The following is a 24,308-nucleotide window of genomic DNA, read 5'->3' as shown; positions in this document are numbered from 1 at the left end:
AGACATCAGAAACATTCATTCTAAATGTCCCCAATCACCCCAGTAACTAGCTGAGAATTTATGGCAACTAAAACAGAAAAGAACAGTAGGTAAATCTAAGAACCTTTACATTTCATCTCTTCTCTTCAGGCCAGCAGGAGTAAATGCACTAAATCTCTGTGAATACTCCTGTGAGAGGTGAAGGCTGGGGAACACTGGCCACGTCAGAAAAAAACAGAACATTATTCATACAAGAGACATGGAGATTTGAGTTTTTTAAATCCTGTTTTTGTTGGCTAATTGATCAAAGCAGAGTGTTAAGTAGCTCTGATCCTGCCTTCCCTTCATGTAACTAAAAGTTTTTACCCAAATTTAGGTCATTTTTTTATGTTTATTTATTTATATGGGGGAGAGGTGGAGGAGTGGGGGAGGGGCAGAGAGAAAGGAGAGGGAGAGAATCCCAAGCTCAGTCTGACTCCACAGACTCAGCACAGAGCCCAATATGGGGCTCAGTCTCATGAACTGTGAGATAATGAACTGAAAGGAAATCAAGAGACAGTTAACTGACTGAGCCACCCAGTCATCCCCAAAGGTAGGTCATTTAATCTTCAGTAATTTCTCATTTTGAGTCTCGTTTGGACATAGGACTATACACAAGATACAGTTATATGTATACACTTTCTTTCCAGATACCAACATAAGAACATTCCAAAACATATTAATACAGATAAAACTGTACCTTGAACACCTTCTAGGAGTAAATCAACTCCTTTCCTATAAAAATTGGAAGCAGCTTCATAGTCATCTTCTTCTTCCTTTTTTAGAGCCAGCTTTATTAATTCTCCAGCTTTCTCCAAATAATCTCTCTTGCCAAGCTTGGACTTTAAACTGCCAGGAAAGAGGCTACGACTTTCCCGTTCTTCTTCTGTTTTGTTCTGTTCGCTGTCAGAAGCAACGGCCCCTAATGCTGATGGATCCGAAGAAAGATTGAGACCAAAAGTTCTAACGGGAGAGTTTTGATTGGAAGCCATTCCATCATCTAACTCAGCAAGAGAATCCACGTCCACAGTAAGAGATATCAAATCACTGTCACTGGAGAAACCTAGAAATATGATCACAATATAAATAGATATTAAATTAAGAATCAGCCAAAAAGAATACAAATCATGCTGACTATTCATTTGTTCATACTATTCGAGTCGATCAGGAAGGCTGTCATTGCCTGATGGAGATCGGTGCCTGGCCATTTGCTTTAGCTTACTGAATTCAGCTCTGGAAAATAATCTCCTTTGCCTTAATTATCAGACTAAAACTGAAGACAAGTCTTTATCTAGTCTTGCAAAATGAAGAGCCTTTACCACAAAACCTTGTAACAACAGCATTATAACAAAGAAAAAAAGAGTAAGAGCCTCAAGGTAAGACAAAAACAAGTGCCTGAATCCCAGCTCTTAAAACTTACTATGTGACCAAGCCCAAGACACTTAATTTACTTACTATGCAGAACTTTAAATGAGGAATACAGTTCATGCATACAAAGCATAATAGGCTATCATTCAATTGCAACTATTATGGCAATTATGTAATGATTATTTATTTCTACAACGTACCCTCAGAGGTATGCTTTTAGATAATCCATATCTGGAAAATGTACACCATTTGGTTGTGTGTGTGTGCGTGTGTGTGTGTGTGTGTTTTAAAGAACTAAATTTTTAGAAATTTTTGTTTCATTCTCTTCCACAAACTTTTGGAGAGAGGTTTGGTCTGTATTTGCCTCTTAGTTTTCTGACAGAAAATGAATACTAGGTGGTACTGAAATATTTAGCGATGAAAATTCTTTCTCCCATTTCACAAAACTGACTTCATGGTAAACGAGCATGAAGTACAACAGTTATGAAACTTCCTGGCGTTAGGACCTCCCTTTACATTCTTAAAATAATTGAGAACCTCAAAAAAGCTTCTTTTTGTGGATTATACCTGTAAATACCTAAAAAATATACCTGTGGATTATACCTGTAAATATCTATTTAAAATAGACTAATTTTTTTAAGTAAACATTAAAGCCCATTACATGTTAATGTAATTTTTGTTCAAAATAACTATATTCTCCAAAGCAAAAAAGTATTTAGTAAGAATAGTGACAATGTTTTACAGTTGTACAAATCTTTTTAATTGAAGATGACTAGATTCTCATATTATGATTTTGCACTCAATCTGTTGTCGGATGTTGCCCTGGTTGAAAGATTTGAGGAAGATCTTGCATAGATATGTAACTGAAAATGGGGTGAATATTTTAGCAGCCTTTTCAAATACTTGTGGATATTGTTTTTTGATACTATACCAAAACTTGACAAGTGGTAGTTTCTTAAAGCTTAGTTGCCATATAGAATATAAATTCTTGTCAGTGAAATTTGTTTCTATTACATTCAACTCCGTTGATCTGTCTTGCACACTGAATGTGTGCATCACACATTGGACATTTTGAAAGTACTGGTTCCCTGAGTTATAGTGACAAATCACATTTGTTACTATCACCACCAATCTCAGCAGAATATTCTTTAGGTCTTGGGGAACTGTCAAGCTCAAAGTAGCAGATACAAGTTCTCCAAAATTCAGGCATCTGGCTGGCATCAGGTGGTAGAGCGTATGACTCTTGATCGCAGGGTCCGGAGTTCAAAACCCTCATTAGATGTAAAGATTACTTTAAAAAAGAAAAAAAAAAAAAAAAAAAAAAAAGGTTCTCCAGGATTCTAATTTGGCACTGAAAACTCAAAGTTTATCATTGGCAACAAACACTGTCAGCTGTTTTCCTTAAAGTGTCAGCTCACTTTGTTTGCGTTTGAAAACCATTTGCCAAATACCCAAATCTGAATAATGACAGTTTGTCTGTCAATTGTGCTTTCAAGCAAAAATGATGTCCCAAGAGAAAAGCTGCTAGTTCATAGCTCAAACAAGTGCTCTTCCTCAAGACAACCATGGCAATTCAGTTAGGCAGATGTGTTTTATGTATACTTCCATTTTTTCACACAGAATATAAGAAAGACATGTAGCAAACGGTGGAGATTTGATAAAAATTAATAGTTTTTACTGCTTTATCATGGGCATTCTTAGGTAAAATGAGCATTGGCATTACTGCAAGTATGCGGCATGATTCCTGTTACGGTCTGGTATCACTGTCTTGATTCACGCTCAGGCAAGGCAGTTTTACCTATCATTGCTTTTGCATCATTAGTGCAAATGTCAAACAGTGAAAAAGACAAATAATTTCCTAGACTATTGCAAAAATAATTTCTGCCTTGGTGACCCCCTGAGAAGATCTCTAGAATACCCAAGGGTCTAAAGACCATACTTGGAGAGCCACTGATCTATATATCATTCAATAAGATTGACAATAGAGTTACATACAAATTAAATTTGGGAACAGCTATGCAATCTGCATCACCATTGAATGTTGACTTCCAAGTTCCTCAGAAAAGACAATATATTAAAAAGAAAATTATTTCCTCAAGATCATATCCTAAGCCAAACTTAAAGGTAGATTAGACTATACAATTCTAGAATAGGGATCAGCAAACTTCTTTTCTGAGGACCAGAGAGTGAATATTTTAGGTTTTGTGGGCCACATGATCTATGTCACAACAAATCAACTCTGTTGTTGTAGTACAAAAGCAGCCACAGATAATATGTAAATGAATACGCATGGCTGTGTTCCAGTAACACTTTATTTATGGATGTTGAAATGTGAATTCCATGTAATTTTCACATGCCATAAAATAATATCCTTTTGAATACTGTCAATCATTTTAAAATGTAAAAACCATTCTTAGCTATTAGGTCACATAAAAACAAGTGGCAGGTCAGATTTGGCCCACAGGCCATAGTTTGTCAACTTATTATAGACTTAAATTGCTTACTTCATTTCAAATAAAGTAAGTTAGGGTAAAAACATGTTACTGGCAGCTAAACTCAAATTTCAAATCAACTTTAGACACTACTTTGGCACCCTGTCAACATATCCTGTTTTCAGGGGCTTTTCTCAAATCCGTGGAATGCCCATAAAGAACTAATTTTGTTCTCTAAAAGCAAAACACTTCATTAAATCCACAAGCTGAGAAGAGATTCATTGGCTCTGGTGGAAATCTTTTCAATCTCTGACATTTCAACTGTACAGACAGCTCTTCAAAATCAGAATCTTTTACAGCAATCTACAAAATTATTTAACCACTGTTCTGAGAAATATATAAATTTCATAAAAGATTTTTTTAATGATTTCAAAACATTTTATATATTCCAATGCACACTTATTTCCTTAAATGGGGGTATTATATAACCTGGTCCATTGATACTAATAAACAAATAGACAAAGTTTAAAAAATAAGTTCTGGTTTATACAGCTAATCATAAAAGAAAGGAAACACTGTTATAGATCTTTTGTCTGCTCTCCAGTGTCTTGTCACTATAACCTTCACATCATCTATCACACTGTACTGTTTCATGTTTTGCCTGATTTTCCTTTCGAACAGGAACAATAATACCAAAGGGCAAAGGGGTAAAATTATGTGTACTCAGTTTCTTGGCTTTTGACCACAAAAATCTAGTGGCATAGTCTTATTTCCTCTCTTACCTTTCCAATCTTATTTTGTTAGCAAAGGAAATCATGATTACATAAAATTGGATCAGAAGAGCAAGACCAGCAAAATACCTGGGAAGAATATCAGATAATGAAATAAAGTAATAATTAATAATAATATTCAAATAATTTCCTTTTCAAATTCTACCTAATTCTAAATGAAGAATCTTTCAAAGTGAGCAAAGAAAAACTAGCATGTTAGAAAGAGGAATTTTTCTAGCCCAACTACGAGAGGAGCAAAGGGAAGCAAAAAGACTTCTGATTTAACCCTTTTGGAAGACAATTTGACAATGCATATCAGATGCAGAAAATCTTTATACCTTTGACCCAGAAATTCAACAATTATACCAAAAATAACCAGAGATACGATCAAAGATCTATATTTGAGAATAATCATCACAAAAATTAGTGAAAATTTGGAAATAACAAATTCCTAACAATAAGAGATTATGGTACATCCCTTTGATAAAATAGTATACAGCTATTAAAAATTATGTTACAAACGAATATTTAATGCTAAAGTATTCATGATCTATTATGCAAAAATAATAAACTGCAAAGCAGTATATACATATACTATATTCTAATTTTAAAACAAAAACAGAAAAAAAGGCTAGAGAGGTAGCCTAACAGTAAATTTCTCTGTATGGTGGGATTATAGGTGACTCTTACCACATTGCTTACATGTGTATGACAAGCTCTTAAGGCTCTGTATTTGAAGGCTATCAAAGGAGATGCAACAAGGGCTAAAACTGGGAATTTGTTTGTGAACGAATATATGCTATACAGACATAATTTATGCAATATAGGCCCATACGTATCACCCAGCAGCCAGTGCCAAGGAATTCCTAACTTAAGAGAGAAGACAGAAACGATTACAGACAGATTTGTCTGAAGCAGACTAACCCTTGACATTTCTTCCTCGCCTACCTTCTTCCTTTAATTCTCCTCTTAAGATGCACCCTACCATATCTCAACCATATCATAAGTCGAACCCTATCATATCTCAACCATACACTGCAACCAATCATCTTCTAGGAAATCTCTTCTGCACTTAAGCAATTTCTAAATTCCCTTCTTCTCAATGAAGTATTCTCCAATCACCTCAAGAACGCTCCCCTTTCACTACCACAGTAATGAATTATTTATACACACACACACACACACACACACACACACACACACACTCAGTACCTAGTTTTTTTCACCTTCTATCCTTAATACAGCTACTTATCACAGTGCTTGCTCACCTCCTTGAATTCACGGTCCTGTCATTCAACCTGTTTTATACAAAGCTACATAGAAATATCACGGAAAGTGGAGACTAGCTTCCTAAAACCCAGAAAGAAAGCTAATAAGATAGAGCAGCAAACAAGAGGTTCTCAGTTAAGGTGAGTAGGAAGAACACTGTGGATAAGGCAGGGCAACAACTGACAATTCAGACACTATTTGTCAAAAGTTAAACCAACCTGAAGTCAATCCATGTTTAAAGGGGCCCTCTGGAGCCATCATGAGAGTAAAAGGTACATCCTTCACCAACACCATCAAGACAAAAACCTAAGCCTTTTTGGGAAGGGATGGGAGGGGGAAGAGTCAAAGGTTCTATGAAAGCGTTCTGCCTCCAGGTTCATATCACAGAGATTCAAGTCTCAGGGCTATTAGAGGGCCCCAGGTGACCGGTTAAAAAGCAGCTACAGACATGAGGGGTTTATATAGCATCCCAGTTCACCTACCTACCTTCACCTTCTGTGCTTTGAACTGCTCAGAGTAGGGCAGTCTAGTGAAATCTGTCTAGGACACCACCTCTGAAAGACAGGCACCAGGGGAAAAGGTTGAGTTGCTATAGAATAAATCTTTATACTATAAACTATCAGAAATCTGTATTTGAAGACCATCTGCAAAAAGAGATCGGTTTCCTTTAGAACAACAGGTGGTCTCTCATGGTCAACTATATATAAAATACATGGCCTCATTATTATTAGCTGATAGCTTTCACTGAGCACTGAGGTTCAGTCAACGAAAGGGAATTTCTACTTTTCCTAGTAGCAATGACTCATGCTTCACACACAAAGGAAAATATCTAGCCAGCAGAACAAAGGTCACCCTGAGGGAGAAGACATACATATCAATCTCCATTAAGAAACAAGCCCTTATAAATATGATTTTAGGCGAATACCCAAATCTCATAATTAAGATTCCTGTACCTGATTATCAACTTATCATTTAGACATAGCCACTGTTACTAAGAAGTACCATTCCTTTGATATTTGACATTTTTATAATGTCCTAGGGACAAGTCTTTGCTTCACCCTTGAAAATTTATGAAAAGAGGATGAGAATATCTACTGCATATTTGGTGAAAAATGGAATAAGTTCAGAAAGTAACATATCAATCAAAATTACAGCCCTAATACTGTTATCTTCTCATGAACAACAAGGATCTATGAGTTGGCTTTCCTTTCTATCTAATGAACTTCTTACGCTGCTACTCTCCATAATCTCTGCAAATCAATCCTGCTACCAGAGCACAAGCCGCTCACACTGGGAGTTCTATACCAAATGTGTATTCTCACTGCCTCCCTCTCCATAAAACTAAATCTCTTCTTTCAAAATACATTTTTTATGATTGCTACTGAATACCCAGAGTGCCTAGACTGCCTTAGGCACATGGCTTAACTTCTCTGAAATTCCAATTTTTAATTGTGGAATAAGGGATTTATCTGTGTCATTCTGGATGTTCTTTCTACTCTCAAACACTTCCCATGACATATTATCAATTTTTTTTATTTGCCCCACCCAACCCCTAAAATCCAATATTATCCTCAATAGCCCTAGGGTTTATAAGAGTCAATATTTATAATTTGCATCATTTGTTTTACATGCACACATACAATGACACCTTCTCATTTATGTTTATCTTAAGAATAATAATCTGTTCTTTTTTACCTATTTTAAACTCCTTCACCAAAGAAAATTCAACTAACAAGGGAAAACAGATAAACGTTAGGCAGATAAGCACTTAAGAGAAAAAGGAACTTCTAACTGAATAAGCATACTCTATCATAATACAAGAGGGCCTAGAATAATCACAGTAACAAGATTTAGGGTTCTCATGGTGCCACCTAGTGGATACTTGCGCTAAATCCTGCTTTAAATTTAAAATTACTTTCAATTAGGCTTTCTGTATTTTTGTCATCTTACACTACTCCATGGTGTACACACTTCAAGTTCGTCTCAAAAATAGATTTAGGCTATTAAGTGGTGAACCAACTTAAGAATATTCCTTTTTAAAATGAACCTGCCTGAAAGCATCAACTTTGAATCAACCAAATGAAATACAAATAATAAAAAGAAAAATATAATAATAAAATGACACTTTGATACAGAAGATGTTTTTCTCAAACTTAAATAACTAGACACCTTTCCAATTAGTCTCTGTTAATGCTTTAAAACTAATCAAAATTATCCAAATTAATACAGTTTACCTCTAATCTTCAAGATTTAATGGAAAGAATTCTTATCCCACCATCGAATAAAAATACAAATCTTGAACTGAGAGTGATTTTAGAGATCCCTTACACAGACCAGAAATAGATGCTATTCTCAAAATGTACATCTCATTTACTCTAAAATGGTTCATTCAAGACAGCTTAATAGATTCTTTCTTGTGTCTACAATTGCTACAATTGAACACCCAGGGAGCTCTTAATCCACAATTTACAGGCCACACACACACACACACACACACACACAAAGGTAGATCTGGCTACTCCCAGGAGACATTGAAGAATATTCCACACATGAGATCTTACATATAAGAAACTGACCTCTCAGTTTCTATTTGTGATTACGATCATCTAATTATTTTCTCTGGTTTGCTGCGTACACCTGGAAAATGTCCCTCCCACAACTGCAAGGAAGTCAAGTCACGTATTAGGAAGAGGAAATGACACAGGTTACCAGATGAGAGTCTACCAACATCAAAGGCTCCAATATCAAGGCCATCATGGCAGTAAAGCAACCTACATCCTTCAAACGGGCCAACAGATGAGAGAAACATGTCAAGAAGCTCAATTCCCATGCACCATTTTGGCCAGGTTTCTACAAATGTCATGGTAACTTCATAGCTAAGTTTAATCAAACGAAAAGATGCAAGTTTAAAAAGGAAATAAGATGTTAACAATCAAGTAAATCTTCTTTCATCTTTAAATATATATATATAGTTTAATTTCTCTGGACAAAGGATATGAAAAGTAACCAGCATTTCATTTTGAAAACATAAAACAATATAAACGTTTTATCTAAAAACCTACTGAATAATTTTATAATTCTCAATTTCATATTAGATAAAATACACTTACCAGTTAATCACCAAATTATTGGTTTTATGGAACCTTAAAGGGGCTTCCACTATCCCATTACAATCAAATGGTAATTTTTTTCAAAGTCATTAATCCAGCTCTTTATGTTTTCCTCAGAAAACTTTCCTTCAAGGTAAATTAAGACCTGTTGATTGCATTTTTATGGTACTAATAAAAATAATGATCACTTAGCCTCTACATCTGTTCTCTGAGAGGTGATATACTTGCCATGTCATTCTAACTCTACTGAAGGACCTTGAAACAGCAGACTATATATTAAGATTTGCCCCTCTGGCTCATTTCACTGGCAAACTAAATCACAAGTGTGAAAAATGAATACACCTTTGAAACACCATTTAAAATACTACACTCAGAGGAGATGTTAATGGAGTGAATCACCTCCTCACGTTTTGGCTCTAAATCCAAACCCCGAGCACTTGCCACCACAATCCCTCTACAACTCTGTTTCACTGCTTACCTGTGGGGCTTGGCTGGCTGCCAGCTTTCCCTGCTCCTTTGCTAGCACAGGCCCTCTCCCTTGGTTGTCTCTGGGGTTTGCAGACCTTTTGGTAGGAAAGTATATCTTCCACTTACCCAGTATGCCAGACAATCTCATGATATTTAAAAGTCATTTCCCCTCTCAAATAACAATGAATTTGCAAGCTGTTTGACACTCCGATCTGTATTTGTCAACAAGGTCTTTCAGCAGGATTAATTAGTCAGGCGTAAAGGCTTTTAAAGGGAGGGGGGATTAAAAAAAATCTAAGCTTTAACTGCCTTTCCAGTTCCATGTTTTGCATTCTTCATGGATCACAGTGTGTTTCAGAGATGGTAATACAGCTGGAAAACTAAGCTATGCACTGAAAGGATAAAATGTCAGTATTACTTTTAGGTAGTGTAAGTCTTTTCTGATGTTTTTAACAAAAAGGTAGCCCCTAATTTCTCTCATAAGAGCATATTCCTAAAAGATAAATCCTTTCATGGGGCACCTGGGTGGCTCAGTAGGTGGGCGTCGGACTCTTGATTTCAGCTCAGGTCATGACCTCATGGTTTGTAAGGTCAAGCCCTGCATGGGGGTGGGAAGGGATTCTCTCTCTCCCTCTCTCTCTCTATCCCTCTCCCCCACCCCCACTCGCCCACGCTTTCTCTCAAATAAATAAAACTAGGGGAAAAAAAAGATAAATCCTTTCAAGGAAAACCTATCTTTTTGAAACTTCAAAAGGTAAATTCCAAAACAACTGTTTTAGGAAGAATGGCCCATATGGCCCCAGTGTACCAGAGGCAGTCCTAGTTTAAGCTTATTGTCTTGTACTTATTAAAGTACCCTCTTTACTTCTCAGAAGTGTCCCACTCTGGACAACAAATTACAAGCTCATCCTATTTTTTTTTTTTTTTACCACATTTTTACCACAGTCACACTTGAACTCTGAACATTCTTCCATATTCTAGAACACCATCCCAAGAAAACTCATTCCTAATAATAATGCTCCTCTCTTCTCTTCCAGACTATAAAAAAGGACAAAAGACCTATGTATCATTCCCATCCATGACGACCTTACACTAGAATAGGTTCCTGAGATATACATCTCCCATCATGGCTGACTCTCACCTAGTAAAAAAAGATTATTATGAATATTAAAAGAATATAACAATTCCCAAGTCACGTAACCTTAGATTCCTATAACAAAACACAAGAGGAGAGAAACTAAGAAACATTCTAAAATTTCTAAAAACTGTACTCCTCATTGAACACTCTCCTATGAATCTTTGTAACTCTATTTGTCCACTATTGGATGTCACCAAATCACCACATTTACAGGGAGAAAATACCTTCTCCCTCTTCTCAGAAACAGAGTATCTCTGAGGCAACAGCCAGATCTGGTTATCCCGAATAAGTTACCTTCCAAGAAACTAGCTCTAGAAACAATCACATTGGGATCCCCAGCAGGAAGTAGGTTTTCCAAAGCCTAGCAAGGATCACAGATCAAAACAGGTCACAGGAAAAAGGTATTTGTTTTTTCCGAAAAACATAATGGATTATAAATATGTACAATGTAAATAAATACATGTGAACAAATTACTGTAAGCAATGTTTTTCTACAACCTTGGCTGATCTATGATTTAGTATGGTGTCAATAGTATTGAGGATCTAATGGAAACCGCTGGGCCTAAGGTGCCCATACAAAACACAGAACACTAGGTGTAAATGAACAGACTTTGCTTTTAAGTCAATGGGAGCCACCGTGAAAAACAAGAAGAGCTCATCACTTCTCAATGTGGTAGCACCAAAAGATTCAGCCTACACAACGAATGGGAATTTGCTGTTCCTCCCAAATTAAGATGCCAATGTACAGCAAGAAATCTGTATCAGTGTGTCTGTTGATGTATGACATCAGTACATATCCCCACAAAAACATCACTACAATGAGATTACGGCTACCTCCCATATTAGAGTCGTAAAGCATCCTCCTCAGCCATAAACTGTTATTCATGAAAGCGATCAAGAAATAGCTGGTCTATGATTTTACTTTTATATAAACCAAACCTAAGCCACTTCAAACAAATCTAATTACCTATTTTTAAAGACACTCCCTCCCTATCCCCAAATCTTTTTTTTTTTTTTTCCCATTCCAAAATCTTCCCTGGATGAAAACTAGCTAAGGAAATCTAAAGATCAAAATGTATGTATTTTAAATCTTCATAAAAATTCAAGGATGGCTTAACAAAGGAATAAAACAAGAGATTATGCATTCTTGAATTAAAGTGATTAGAATTTAAAAAACTGCTTTGGTTTAGACTTACGTTATTATAAAACATACTAATTACACTAGAACTGCCTTAGGTTTACTCTTTCTAGGAACATGACTAAACTTTTAAAGCCAGTTTTGAAATTAATTGTCTAAAAGTCAGATGCTGCTAAATAAACTTTAGCAAGGTATTCTTACACCAGACAATATAAATTCTGAACACTTATTATGCCATATTTCATCAAATCTAATATGCCATTAGTTGTAGGATAAATCATTATTTTATATATCACTAAGAAAGAAAAAAGCTGTCAATTAAATGTAAGAAGGTATCATCAACCCAATATCACGCGCCAAGTGATACTAGGTGATACTACTAAAACACGAAGAACAAAAAGCATCTTAGAATTGATAAAATACTCTCAAATTCCTACAGCCATCTATTCTTTTGCAATTCAAATACGATTTATAGTCTTCTGCAATCAAAACCACTGCAATGAAAAAAAATTAAAATATCCTACCTTCAGTACTACACTCAGGAAAGCTATCAACAAGGGAATCCGAATAAGCTTCCGCAGGTCCAATCAATTCAGAACCATCATTAACTATTCCACCCTAAAAAGAGAAGAATAATTGTGTATCATTGTCAGTAAGGGTTTTATTTTTAAATGAGTAATAAATTAACAATAGTTATCTCAACTGAGTAGGTATAAGGATTACAGAAACCATTCATCTGTTAAACCAGATTACATTTGCTTTTAAAAAATCAATAGAAATATCAATATTGATTCATCAACTGTAAAAAATGTACCACACCAATGCAAGATATTAATAATAGGGGAATCTCTGTGAAAGGGAAAGGGGTATACAGAAAAGCACTATATTTTCCTCACAATTTTTCTGTAAACTAAACTACTCTAAAAAACAATCTATTATTAAAATCTAGCATTAACCAATGCGAATTCAAAAGGAATATTATCATGTTTATATCATGTGCCTTTTTATAAAAGCATATGTATAAAACCTATCTAAAGTACTCATTTAAAAAATGCAGAAAACACACACAGACACACACACACCAGCTACAGACTATTACTCAACATCCTTAGTGTCTGGTCATTCTATTTAGTGATAAATGATGGGACTCTATTAGAAGTCATTTAATTTTATCAAATTAAAAACCAGCATATATCACATAGCACCTCAGTGATTCCAGAAGCACCCTAAATTTGAAACCTATTTAGACATAATATAAAACTAAACAAACCTAAGATATTTGTATTAAAGCAACACATTTTTTAAACGTTTATTTATTATTTTTGAGAGACAGAGAGAGAGCATGAATGGGGGAGGGGCAGAGAGAGAGAGAGACACAGAATCTGAAGCAAGCTCTAGGCTCTGAGCTGTCAGCACAGAGCCTGACACGGGGCTCGAACCCACGAACCATGAGATCATGACTTGAGCCAAAGTCGGACACTTAATTGACTAAGCCACCCAGGTGCCCCAAAGCAACACATTTTTAATAACTATAAAATAACTATATTTTAATAAAATATAAAAACTATTTTGATTCCTTATGTGACCATTATTTTAATTCTGTATCTAGGTTTGCAAATTCAACCTTCAAAAAACTGTTTTCTCTCACTCTGTGTGCAACTAGAAAATGCTATTTATCAAGAAAGTGGTGCTGGTATGTTTTGTGCTGTGGTTTTACGACTGTTTCAATCATGAGTATAAGGACTTAAAATCCTTAAATAATTATAACTAATATAATAGCTCTTTTGCTCCGTAACATCTTTCACTCTACCTTCCACCAACAGTTCTATGTCCCCAAACACTACTACCAGGATAGTAAAACCCACGAAAAATACAAGACCTCTTTTTCCTCTCTCCTTCAGCACAAAGAACTTAACCATCTTTAGTTATAATCAAAAGTCTCCCTACCAGCTTATCTTTAAGAAAGAGAAATTTGAAATGGTTCCTCTAAAATTACCAAATTTTACTTCCCAGAGTGTTAAATGAACTGAAACTTTAAAAACAATTATTCCCTTTAGAAGCAAGAATTTATACACTTTATTCTATTTGTGAATTAAAATATTCAAATCACAGTTTGTATCTGAATTTTTCTCCAAAAAAGAAGAGTCTCTATTTTAGACTAAGCCATAAACCAAATCTGAAGCAAATCTGCAAATATTCTGAGAATTTTACCAGACAAAGCTGATTTTATTTATAAATTTTTTTTTCAACGTTTATTCATTTTTGGGACAGAGAGAGACAGAGCATGAACGGGCGAGGGGCAGAGAGAGAGGGAGACACAGAATCGGAAACAGGCTCCAGGCTCTGAGCCATCAGCCCAGAGCCTGACGCGGGGCTCGAACTCCCGGACCGCGAGATCGTGACCTGGCTGAAGTCGGACACTTAACCGACTGCGCCACCCAGGCACCCCGGGCTGATTTTATTTATAATCTCAGTTTGAAAGTGCCTTTCAACCATTAACTACCTCTTCTACTATCAGAGATGTGGGCTTTGTTACCTATCTATAAAATGGAATTATTATTTATAACTTAATATGTTGTCAGGACTAAAAGACTTTATACATGTAAAGTGTTTAGAACAACATAAGCACTCATTTTTTATTTGTTAATATTAGCTGATATAGATCTGTTCACAAGATAAAATAAAAACACAATACTAAAGAATACAAAAAGCTATTTTAGCTCACAATCTTAGAGAAATTTTATTTACTTCATTTAATAAACAACAAATACAGAATAAATCTTTAATTAAACAAAATAATAAAAAACTTTCCATAGGAACTCAAGGGAAGTAGTGGAGAAATACGCCACAATTGTATTTTAATCTCTACATTAAATCTCTAGATTAATTGCTATTTTAATCTCTCGATCAAAAACATTAACCACTAGGCGTTCTTTACTATGCAGTAGAAAGAAATTTATTACACAGCATCTCAAAGTTTTTTGTTAATGAAATGTCAACCTAGGGGTGAAGGAGTCCAGGTATAATAGAATAAGTAGATCAGCAAATGCTCTCCCCAAAAGACAATGATACAACTGGAGAAAAATGTCAAAACGACCATCTGAGTGCTCTGGAAATTGACCAAAAACATATAACGAATGAAGAAGTGGTTACCCATAAAAAAACCACAAAATCACAGGTAAGAACTGTGGGAGCCTGTGGTATTCTTGCCTGGGGTTGCTCCCACCTTCTGTCCCAGCTGGGTTCCCATGGTAATTATACAAGGGCAAGACAAGCCTTGAAATTCAGCAGATTCACTTGCAGAGGAGGCAAGCATGATTTGGACTGAAGCACAGAAGTCGTCCACCCCAAACAGTATTATCATCAGTAATAGTAGCGATCCCAGCACCAATGCACAGTGGCTCAGCAAGCATGAGGTTCCAGCAAGCAACGAACCAGCGTATTAGCCAGACATTTCACAGGGAGCTACAGAAAGTACACAACCATACGGGTTCTTAACAAGCTCTCTACTCACCCATACAGGAGAGACTACAGAAGAATCAAGCTATCTACAAATCCCCAACAAACCACAATGGTGTGCACGCACACAGAGGAAATGCAAGAGATCTCAAAGATAAACAAAATCCAGGGCAAACTTAAAAACTGCCTGAACTCTGAAAATATATCAAGAAACATCAGCATATGGAAGAAGCATATACTGGAACAAAGTGTTTAAATACAAAGACCAATCACTGGCTGACCACTAAGCTATGCTGTTATAGGACTAACCCTTAGTTAGCGAGGTTTAAAAATACAATAAAAATTTAAAATTGAGAAGAGATATCAGCAGTTACACACTGCCAATTAAATTTTTTTTAATGTTTATTTCCTTTTGACAGAGAAAGAGACAGAGGCGTGAGTGGGAGAGAGGCAGAGAGAGAGAGGGAGACACAGAATCGGAAGCAGGCTCCAGGATCTGAGCTATTAGCACAGAGACTGACACAGGGCTCGAACTCACCGGGAGATCATGACCTGAGCCGAAGCCGGACATTTAACCGACTCTCTCTCTCTCTCTCTCTCTCAAAAATAAATAAACATTAAAAAAAGAAAAAGGGGGGGCACCTGGGTGGCGCAGTCGGTTAAGCGTCCGACTTCAGCCAGGTCACGATCTCGCGGTCCGTGAGTTCGAGCCCCGCGTCAGGCTCTGGGCTGATGGCTCAGAGCCTGGAGCCTGTTTCCGATTCTGTGTCTCCCTCTCTCTCTGCCCCTCCCCCGTTCATGCTCTGTCTCTCTCTGTCCCAAAAATAAATTAAAAAAAGTTGAAAAAAAAAAAAAAGAAAAAGGAAAAAGAAAGAAACTTCAACAATTAACTGGAGGTTTCAATATCTTACTCTTAATAATTGACAGAACTAGACAGAAAACTAGCAAAGATACAGAAGACTTAAAGATCACTAACAACTAACTTGAACTAACTAAAATTTACATAAAATTCCACCTGACAACAGAATATACACTCCTTCCAAGCACACATGCAACATTCTCCAGGATAGTTCATATGCTAAGAAATAAATCAGGTCTCAATATATTTAAAAGAACTGAAATCAAACATGCGTTCTGACCACGACCACAAGAAAACAAAATTAGAATTCAACAATAAAAGAAACTTTAAAAATTAGCAAATACTTGGAAATTAAAGAACATTTTTGTAAATAACCAAAGAGTCTACATAAAAAAACCACGAAAGCAGAAAATGCATTAAACTGAATAAAAATAAAAACAAAGTGTAAAAGGCTATGGGATGAGGCTCAAGTAGTGCTAAAAGAAAAATTTATAGTTGTAAACACCCATGTTAGATAAGAATAACCATCTCAAATCAGTAATCTAAACTTCCACTTTAAGGAACTAAAGAATTAGATAAAGAACAAAGTAAATCCAAAGCAAGCAAAAGGAAAGAAATAAAGTTTAGAGCAGAAATCAAAATAAAATAGAGAAAATAGAGAGAAAGTAATGAAACCAAGTTGGTCTTTTGAAAAAATCAACAAAAATATCAAACTTTTAGGTAGACTGACCAAGAAAAAAATACACCAGATACAAATTACCAAAATCATGAATGAAAGAGGGACATCACTAACATACCCATAGAAATCAAAGGCGTTCTGGGGGAATACTATGAACAATTTATGCCAACAAATTACACAATTTAGATGAAAAATTCCTGGGAAGGGACAAGTTACCAAAGTTGATTCAAGTAGAAGGAGAATACCATGATAGACCTGTAACAAGTAAATAAACTGAATTAAAATTTGAAATCCTCCCAGATCAATTCCAATACTATGTATATACCTAAGATAAATGAAAAGGTATGTCCACACAAAAAACTTATATGCCAATAGTCATTAACAACATCATTCATAATAACCAAAAGGGAGAGACAACCCAAATGTGCATCAATTGATGAATGGAAAAACAAAATGTAGCATATCCACTAGCCATACAAAGGAATACTATATAGGCACCCAAAAGGAATGGAGTATTGATACATGCTGCAACATGGATTAAACTTGTAAACCACTCACGACAGTATAAAATGCTTAGAGTAATTTTAACCAAAGAAGTGCCAGACTTATACACTGAAAACTGTAAAACACTGCTGAGACTAATTAAAGAACGCCTAAATAAATGGAGTCATTTCATGTTCATGGGTTGGAAGACAATGTTGTTAAAATAATAATTTTCCCCAAACTATAGACTTAATACAATTCCAACCAAAATTCCATCAGAATTTCTTGTTATTATGGACAAGCTGATGCTAAAATTTTTATGGAAATTCAAAGGATTTGAAATCACTGTAACAACTCTGAAAAAGTATGAATAAAGTGAGACAACTTACACTATCAAATTTCAAAACTTGTTATGAAACTACAATAATCAAGACAATACAGTACTGTTATAAAAACAGGCATGCAGATCAATAGAAGACGTCAAAAGTCAAGAAATAAACCACTACATTTACAGTCAATTCTATTTTCAGCAACAGTGCTAAGCAAATTCAATGTGGAAAGGATGGCCTTTTCAACAAACAGTGCTGGGACTATTAGATATTCCTGTGCCAAAAGACAAATTTAGACTATTACCTCATACAATATACAAAAATTAACTGAAAATGAATCAGAGACCTAAAAGTAAGACTAAAACTTCTAGAAAAGAACATAGAAGAAAATCTTGACTTTGGGTTACCCTAAGAGTTCTTGGATATGACAAAAAAAAAAAAAAAAAAAAAAGCATGATTCAAAAAAAGAAAAAAATGGTAAATTATACTCTATCAAAATTAAAAACTTTTGCACTTCAAATGATACCTACCATTAAGAAAATGGACAAGCCATAGACTGGGAGAAAATATGTGCAAAGCACATATGTAATAAAGGACTTGTATCCAGAATATACTCAGAACACTTATAACTCAATAATAAGACAATCCAACCAAAACTGGACAGATTTTAACAGATATTTCACCAAAGCATATGAATAAGTAGCACATGAAAACAAGCTCATCATCATTAGCCATTAGGAAATGGAAATAATACTACAGTGAAATACCACGATATACATACTAGAAAAACTATAAATTTAAAAATCATACAATACTAAGCGTTGGTGAAATTGAGTAAGAACCAGAGCCTTCATACATTGCTGGGGAATCTAAAACAGTATGGTCACTCTGGAGAACAGTTTGGCAGTTTCTTAAAAACATAAACTTACCATAAGACCCAGCAATTCCACTCCTCAGAATCTACCCAAGAGACATGAAAACATATATCTACACACAGATTTGTTGGCAGCAAAAAACTGAAAGGCCCAAAAAACTGAAAACAAACCAAATGTCTGTCAATTTGCCAATGGATAAACAAAACGTAGTATGATCTATATAACAGAATACTTTCCGGCGACATAAAGGAACAGAAGACTGATACGTGATAGAATGTGGATAAAACTCAAAACATTATGTGGAAACATTAAGTGAAAGAAACCAGAACAAAAGACCACATACTGTGTGATTCTGTGTAATTGAAATGTCCTGAAAAGGTAAATCTATAGTCAGAAAACAGGTAAGTAGTTACCTAGGGACGGGGCTGGAAAAGGAGACTGCCAGTAAAGGGGCACAGAGAAACTTGCTTAGGTGGCAGAAATGTAACAGTTGCACAACTCTATAAATTTACTGAAAATCACTGAATGGTACACTTACAATTGGTAAATTTTAAAGTATGTCAATAAAACTGTAAATGCATATATACATACAAATACATACATATTCATAAACAGCAAAAAATACACATGGAAAGGTATAGATGAAAAACATTTGGCAATAAATTGGTAATTTTTTAAGATGAGTAATGAGTAACAAGAGGCTCATTCTAGCACTTTATAGCACTCCTTCTACTCCTGTGTATGTTAAAAAAAAAAAAAATCAAATCATTTGACTATGTGGTCATTTGCAATGTGGCAAATACCATCAATGTTTCCACAAACAAACACACAAACAAACAAAAAACCTACATGTTATTGTAGCACACCCTGTGACCTAACTACCCAAAAACCCCCCGTTCATACCTTCATCCACAATCAGAACTAGAAAGCCAAAAGAGTCACACACCCAGACTTTTCTGAAGCTACGGACGGTCCTGTAACCCAGTTCTGGCCTACTGGATGTAAGAAGGACTACCTCTAGGCAGAATGTCTAGGAAAGCTTTTAAAAACTGGCATGCATTCATTTATTGGCCCTTTTCCTTTCACGCCCCAAACAAGGAAGCTAAAGCTAAGGCTCTGGAGGACATTATTGAGCTCTGCGCCAGCGACATCCTATCTTCCTCACTCAACTTCCCGTTGTAAGAGACAAAGACACCCCTTTCTTGTTTAAGTTAATACGGTTAAGCTTTTTCGTTGTTTATTTAGAGACTGACTACTACTGCTGTGATAATGCCCAATCAGTATCCCTCTCTTGCCCAGCAGACTACCTAAAGTATTTCTAATACATTTTCTAAAACTAGCTTGACTTCCCTTGAAGTGCCCAATGTATTCTTTTCTCTTCTGCTGTCTCTCACTGCACAAAGCCTAAAAAGTAAGTATCATCCAGCAGCAGTTATAATCAGGAATTGCCAGATCCAAAGGAAACAGAATGACCAGGTAACTTTTATTTAAATTCTTCAAGGTCTAAGATCTGACTCCTGTTTTCCTAGACTGATTTTTTTTTTAGCCCTTGGCATGTGATAATTTGCATAACTGCTTTTCACAACTTCTATAAAGTCATATCCTTCTTGCTTAATAAAGCTGCCTTTTTCTATAAGCATAGACTCCTTGCCACATAGATACGGTTGTAACCAAGAACAACAAAGGGCAAATACTGTACCAATTTGATTTGGCCTTCTATCCTAAAGATCTGCAGTATACCATAAACAAAGCCACATTCATCATCTTGGCCTAGTTCACACAGTAATGAAAAATTAAGCAACAAAGTGAATCACTAGAAATCTTGTTACTATAAACTTTCCTATTACTATTTCTATTACTGTAAAGTCATAAGTCTGTAATATTTTTCAAAACATCAACTCTCTTCAGTAAATTAAAATATTTTCATATTTTATTTTCATAAAATATTTTTCATAAAAAATATTTTCCTTTGGTAGATCCACTGCCATCAGGAAATTTAAAACTCCCACTACTCATATACCTCACTGGCTGTATGTTCTAACAAATTGCATTTATACAAATAAATTACATTTACACAAAGAAGGAAAAAAACAAGTATGGCACAATCACCTAGCTTTTTTCTATAAGTCTAAAGGCAATAGGAAAACTGTGGTCATTAAAGACATTAATACCAACTGACGACTTGCACAGGTTCAATGCAGAATAAATCAGAAAACTGTAAAATTATATAAAATTATAAAGAACTCATGGGCACCTGGGTGGCTCAGTCAGTTGAGGGTCAGACTTTGGCTCAGGTCATGACCTCACAGTTTGTGGGTTCAAGCCCTGCATCAGGCTCTGTGTTGTTAGCTTGGAACCTGAAGCCTGCTTCTGACTCTGTGTCTCCCTCTCTCTGTGCACCTCCCCCGCTTTCTCTCTCTCTCTCTCTCTCTCTCTCTCAAAAATAAATAAACATTAAAAATTTTTTTAATTAAAATGATAAAGAACTCAGAATGAAAACCTTACATGTCAAGAAACTGAAAATACTCATATCCAATGATTCTGGTACTATAATTTGTACTCACCTACTTCTCTAAAATTGTATAGTGACCATTTTTGGTCTGTCTCTAATACAAAGTAGTACAATTATAACAAATTGAGTATCAACTTACAGTGGTTTCTATCCCAGAGTCTACCACTGAAAGACACCTCGAAAAGTGAATGCAGCAACTGAAATTTCATGATACTTAAATTTTTTTAATGTATTTCAATTATGATAGAGTGAATGAGATAATCTCTAAGCCCTCTGCACCAATTTTTTAAAACCTATGAATCAAAAATCTTATCCATTTCTACACTAAAATCAGAAGATATGCCAAAGACATTGTTGTTTAGCTACTAACTTCTACTTATTTCAGTGAGTAATGAAATCCAATAGTAAGTGACGTTTTGTAAAAAAAAAAAAACAAAAAAAACCAAACTTGAATCCTGCCTTACGACAAATTAGAAAACAGAAATATTTAATAAAGTACAAAATATTTCAGAAAGACTGTCAAACCTTGAAAAAATCTTCAAGCTGTTTACTGTTATAAAGAGCGGGGATATTGGCAGAGAACTGTAGCAAATCTTCTGCACACTGTCTTCTCTCTTCGATGACAGTTTCATCAAATCGTCCTAGAATGAAATAAGAATCAAGACTTAAGGAAGGAAGGATCAAACGCCAGTGAGTGCAAGTTTACATTCACAGATCAGAAAGAAGTGACAGGCCTATCACTGCCTTACTACACAGTCTTCTAAAGTCAAGTCTGCACAATCGGAGTCAGAGGTACTCTCACTAAGAAAGAAAATAATGTTTCTCATAAAACAAAAGGCAGAAGTGTCAACTGATAAATCAGTGGTGCAGCCATAGTCGAAGGCCTGTCAATGTAAGAAACTTAACGTTTAAGAAGCTGGTGATTTGAAACTCAAGTTGAAAAGAGAATTATAAAGAAATGAAATGGTTTTCCACAGTAATTTCATACTGTAATTACTCATATAATTTTCCCTTTTCCCACTCTTTTTGATTTATAAAGGAGCCGAAGAGAGGAAATTATGAGAACATCTGTATATCAGTGGGGTCAAAACCCTCAGCTTGAAGCAAAAAGCTTTTAAGCCAAACTCCATGTGCGCGTGACAGCAGGCTTATGGAAAGAAAGACAGTACTCACAGCACCAGTGAGCTCTGATTTACAAGGTGATCGAGAGGTGGTTTTCATAGAATTTTTTTCAATGCTATATGCAATTTGAATGCTGATAAGACATTTTAAAATATGATTATTTTGTACTACTCTTAGATCAGATTACCAGTTGACATTTGTCATAGCTCACGTATCATACTGATTGCAATTCAGGCTTAAAAAATACAAAATAAAAAGAGGAGCACCATCACATTTTAAGTGGCTCTGCAAAACGTTAACAGAAAACTGAGGCACAAAGAGATTCCTCATTATGTAAACCAAGACAAGAATTTGACACTGAACCACTAAATACCCTCAGCTCAATGCGTCTCATGCTTATGGGGAAGTGTCTACTTCATGAAAACTAACAGAAATGATTTTAGAGTTAGAGCTGGGTGTAAATTCCAGCTCTCTCACTCACTAGCTATAAAATCTTAGATAATTTCTTCATTTGTAAAATGGCGAAAATAAACAATGTACTTAAGACTTCCAGTCCCACGACAGGCACATAACTAGCACTTAAGAAATTAATCACGATGCCTCTGAATGTTGAAGTATCATCACAATATCTAGCATACAGAGCCTGCTAATTAACTCATACTTGACTATGTCAGTGAGAAAGAACGGTCTTTTAACAGTAGAACATTCTTTCCTAGAAGACAGTCATTTTTCATTAATAAAAAATCTTAACAGTGGTCCATAAATAAACTGCTTGCCTTAATGGATGAGTTCCAAAGACAGCAATCCTACAAAATTCCACGCATGTGTCCACAGCTACATCTTCCTAGGGAATGAGTCTCTAACTTTTATCAGCATCATCAAAGAGCCCAGAGCCCAGTAAAGATTAACCAGCAAGCGGCAGTCAATTAGAGGATCTCTAACATTCAAAACGCTGCTTTATTTATACTATACAACAGGCTGCCAGTTGCCAGCCCAGTATCTGTTCGTACCTTCTTCCTTAGTAAAATAATCCCCAATTTCTAACAGCGGACATGGCAACCCCCACCCCCTCAAGAAACCACTACATTGCCAGCTTGTCTTGCAGCAGTTATATGTGGACATGGACTGAGTTCTGGCCAATAACAGACAAAAAAGTTATATTGTGGCATCCTGAAAATCTCTTTAAGAGATAGCCTTGTCTTCTTTTTCCTTGTCCCTTTCTAGGAAGGACTATGACATGGGAGGTTAAAAATGACAGAGCAACAAGGCAGGAACTTGGATTCCTGATTACTGTAGAGCTGCCCTGCCTAAAGCTACCTTTGGATCTCATACCATGAGAAAAAAATTGACCTCTATCTGGTTTTAAGTTTTGTCATAAGAAACCAAACCTAATATACGTTATGCTAAATCCATGTTTCTATTAGTTCGCGTGTCATATGCAACAACTCAATTAAACTCAATTCTCCCAAAAAAAATCTAAAATGATGTGCTAGCTTATCTACCAATAATATTATCTGGAAACAAACTTCCAAGAGCCCCTACCCGTAAAGCAAATTTTCTGGCCTGAAAAAATCTAGGTTATTCAGTCTTGGGAAAAATCTACTGGCCAAACAGGTTAAAATAACAGTTAAATATCCATTATTCCTTCTTGTCTAAATAAGAAACTAAGAATACAATGGTACTTATGATTAAAGTCCAATATGTTTAAGCTTTACACAAAAAAGTTAATTCCAGTGCCTATGAGTATTAATAATTTTGTGAACATCTATAGAAAAATCCAGGAAATGTACAAAAAAATCATACTATATTTTAACCCACAAGACTACCTGATATTATCTTTAAATGCACTATGTACTTGTTGAGAAATTTTAATAGAAAACTCGCTACTTTTTAATGACATCCTAAAAAAATTATTTAGTAGCTAAAACAAATACATATGAATTTGGGAGCTTCAATCCTAAGTGTAATCAATGATTCATCCAACCTCCCTATTAAGCTAGACTAAAATACAAGCAATGAGTGTATCAACTTCCAAAAAGATTAAAGCACATCTTTGTTGTACTTCTATTGATCTATGCATTTCCATTCCACTAAACTTGAACAAGCAGAAATGAATTAAAATATTTTTCAGAATGGAACACAACCAAAAATAAAGGCTTATGTATTAAAAGGTTCAATTACACTTAGGGGCGCCTGGGTGGCGCAGTCGGTTAAGCATCCGACTTCAGCCAGGTCACGATCTCGCGGTCCGTGAGTTCGAGCCCTGCATCAGGCTCTGG

General features: G+C 35.5%; 1 protein-coding gene across 9 annotated transcripts in view; it reads right to left on the bottom strand.

Annotated features, from left to right (window-relative positions):
• Positions 1-24,308, bottom strand: part of RPS6KC1 (ribosomal protein S6 kinase C1) — a 322,126-nt gene that overhangs the window by 266,290 nt on the left and 31,528 nt on the right. For 8 of the 9 annotated variants that reach the window (XM_040446443.1, XM_040446438.1, XM_040446437.1 and 5 more), the window contains exons 4-6: positions 21,433-21,548; positions 12,236-12,329; positions 719-1,081 (exon numbers count right to left, since the gene is read on the bottom strand). In XM_040446443.1, coding sequence (XP_040302377.1) covers positions 719-1,081; positions 12,236-12,329; positions 21,433-21,548 — 573 coding nt within the window. Of the gene's footprint in view, positions 1-718; positions 1,082-6,343; positions 6,365-12,235; positions 12,330-21,432; positions 21,549-24,308 lie in introns of those variants that run through there. The other variant, XM_040446445.1, reaches the window with a different exon arrangement.

The sequence above is a fragment of the Herpailurus yagouaroundi genome, unplaced genomic scaffold (genome assembly GCF_014898765.1).
Source record: "Herpailurus yagouaroundi ecotype Mexico unplaced genomic scaffold, PumYag 195, whole genome shotgun sequence".
In the NCBI taxonomy this organism is placed as follows: domain Eukaryota; kingdom Metazoa; phylum Chordata; class Mammalia; order Carnivora; family Felidae; genus Herpailurus; species Herpailurus yagouaroundi.
The sequence above is the reverse complement of the archived record's forward strand: the minus strand, read 5'-3'. Positions and strand labels throughout refer to the sequence as shown.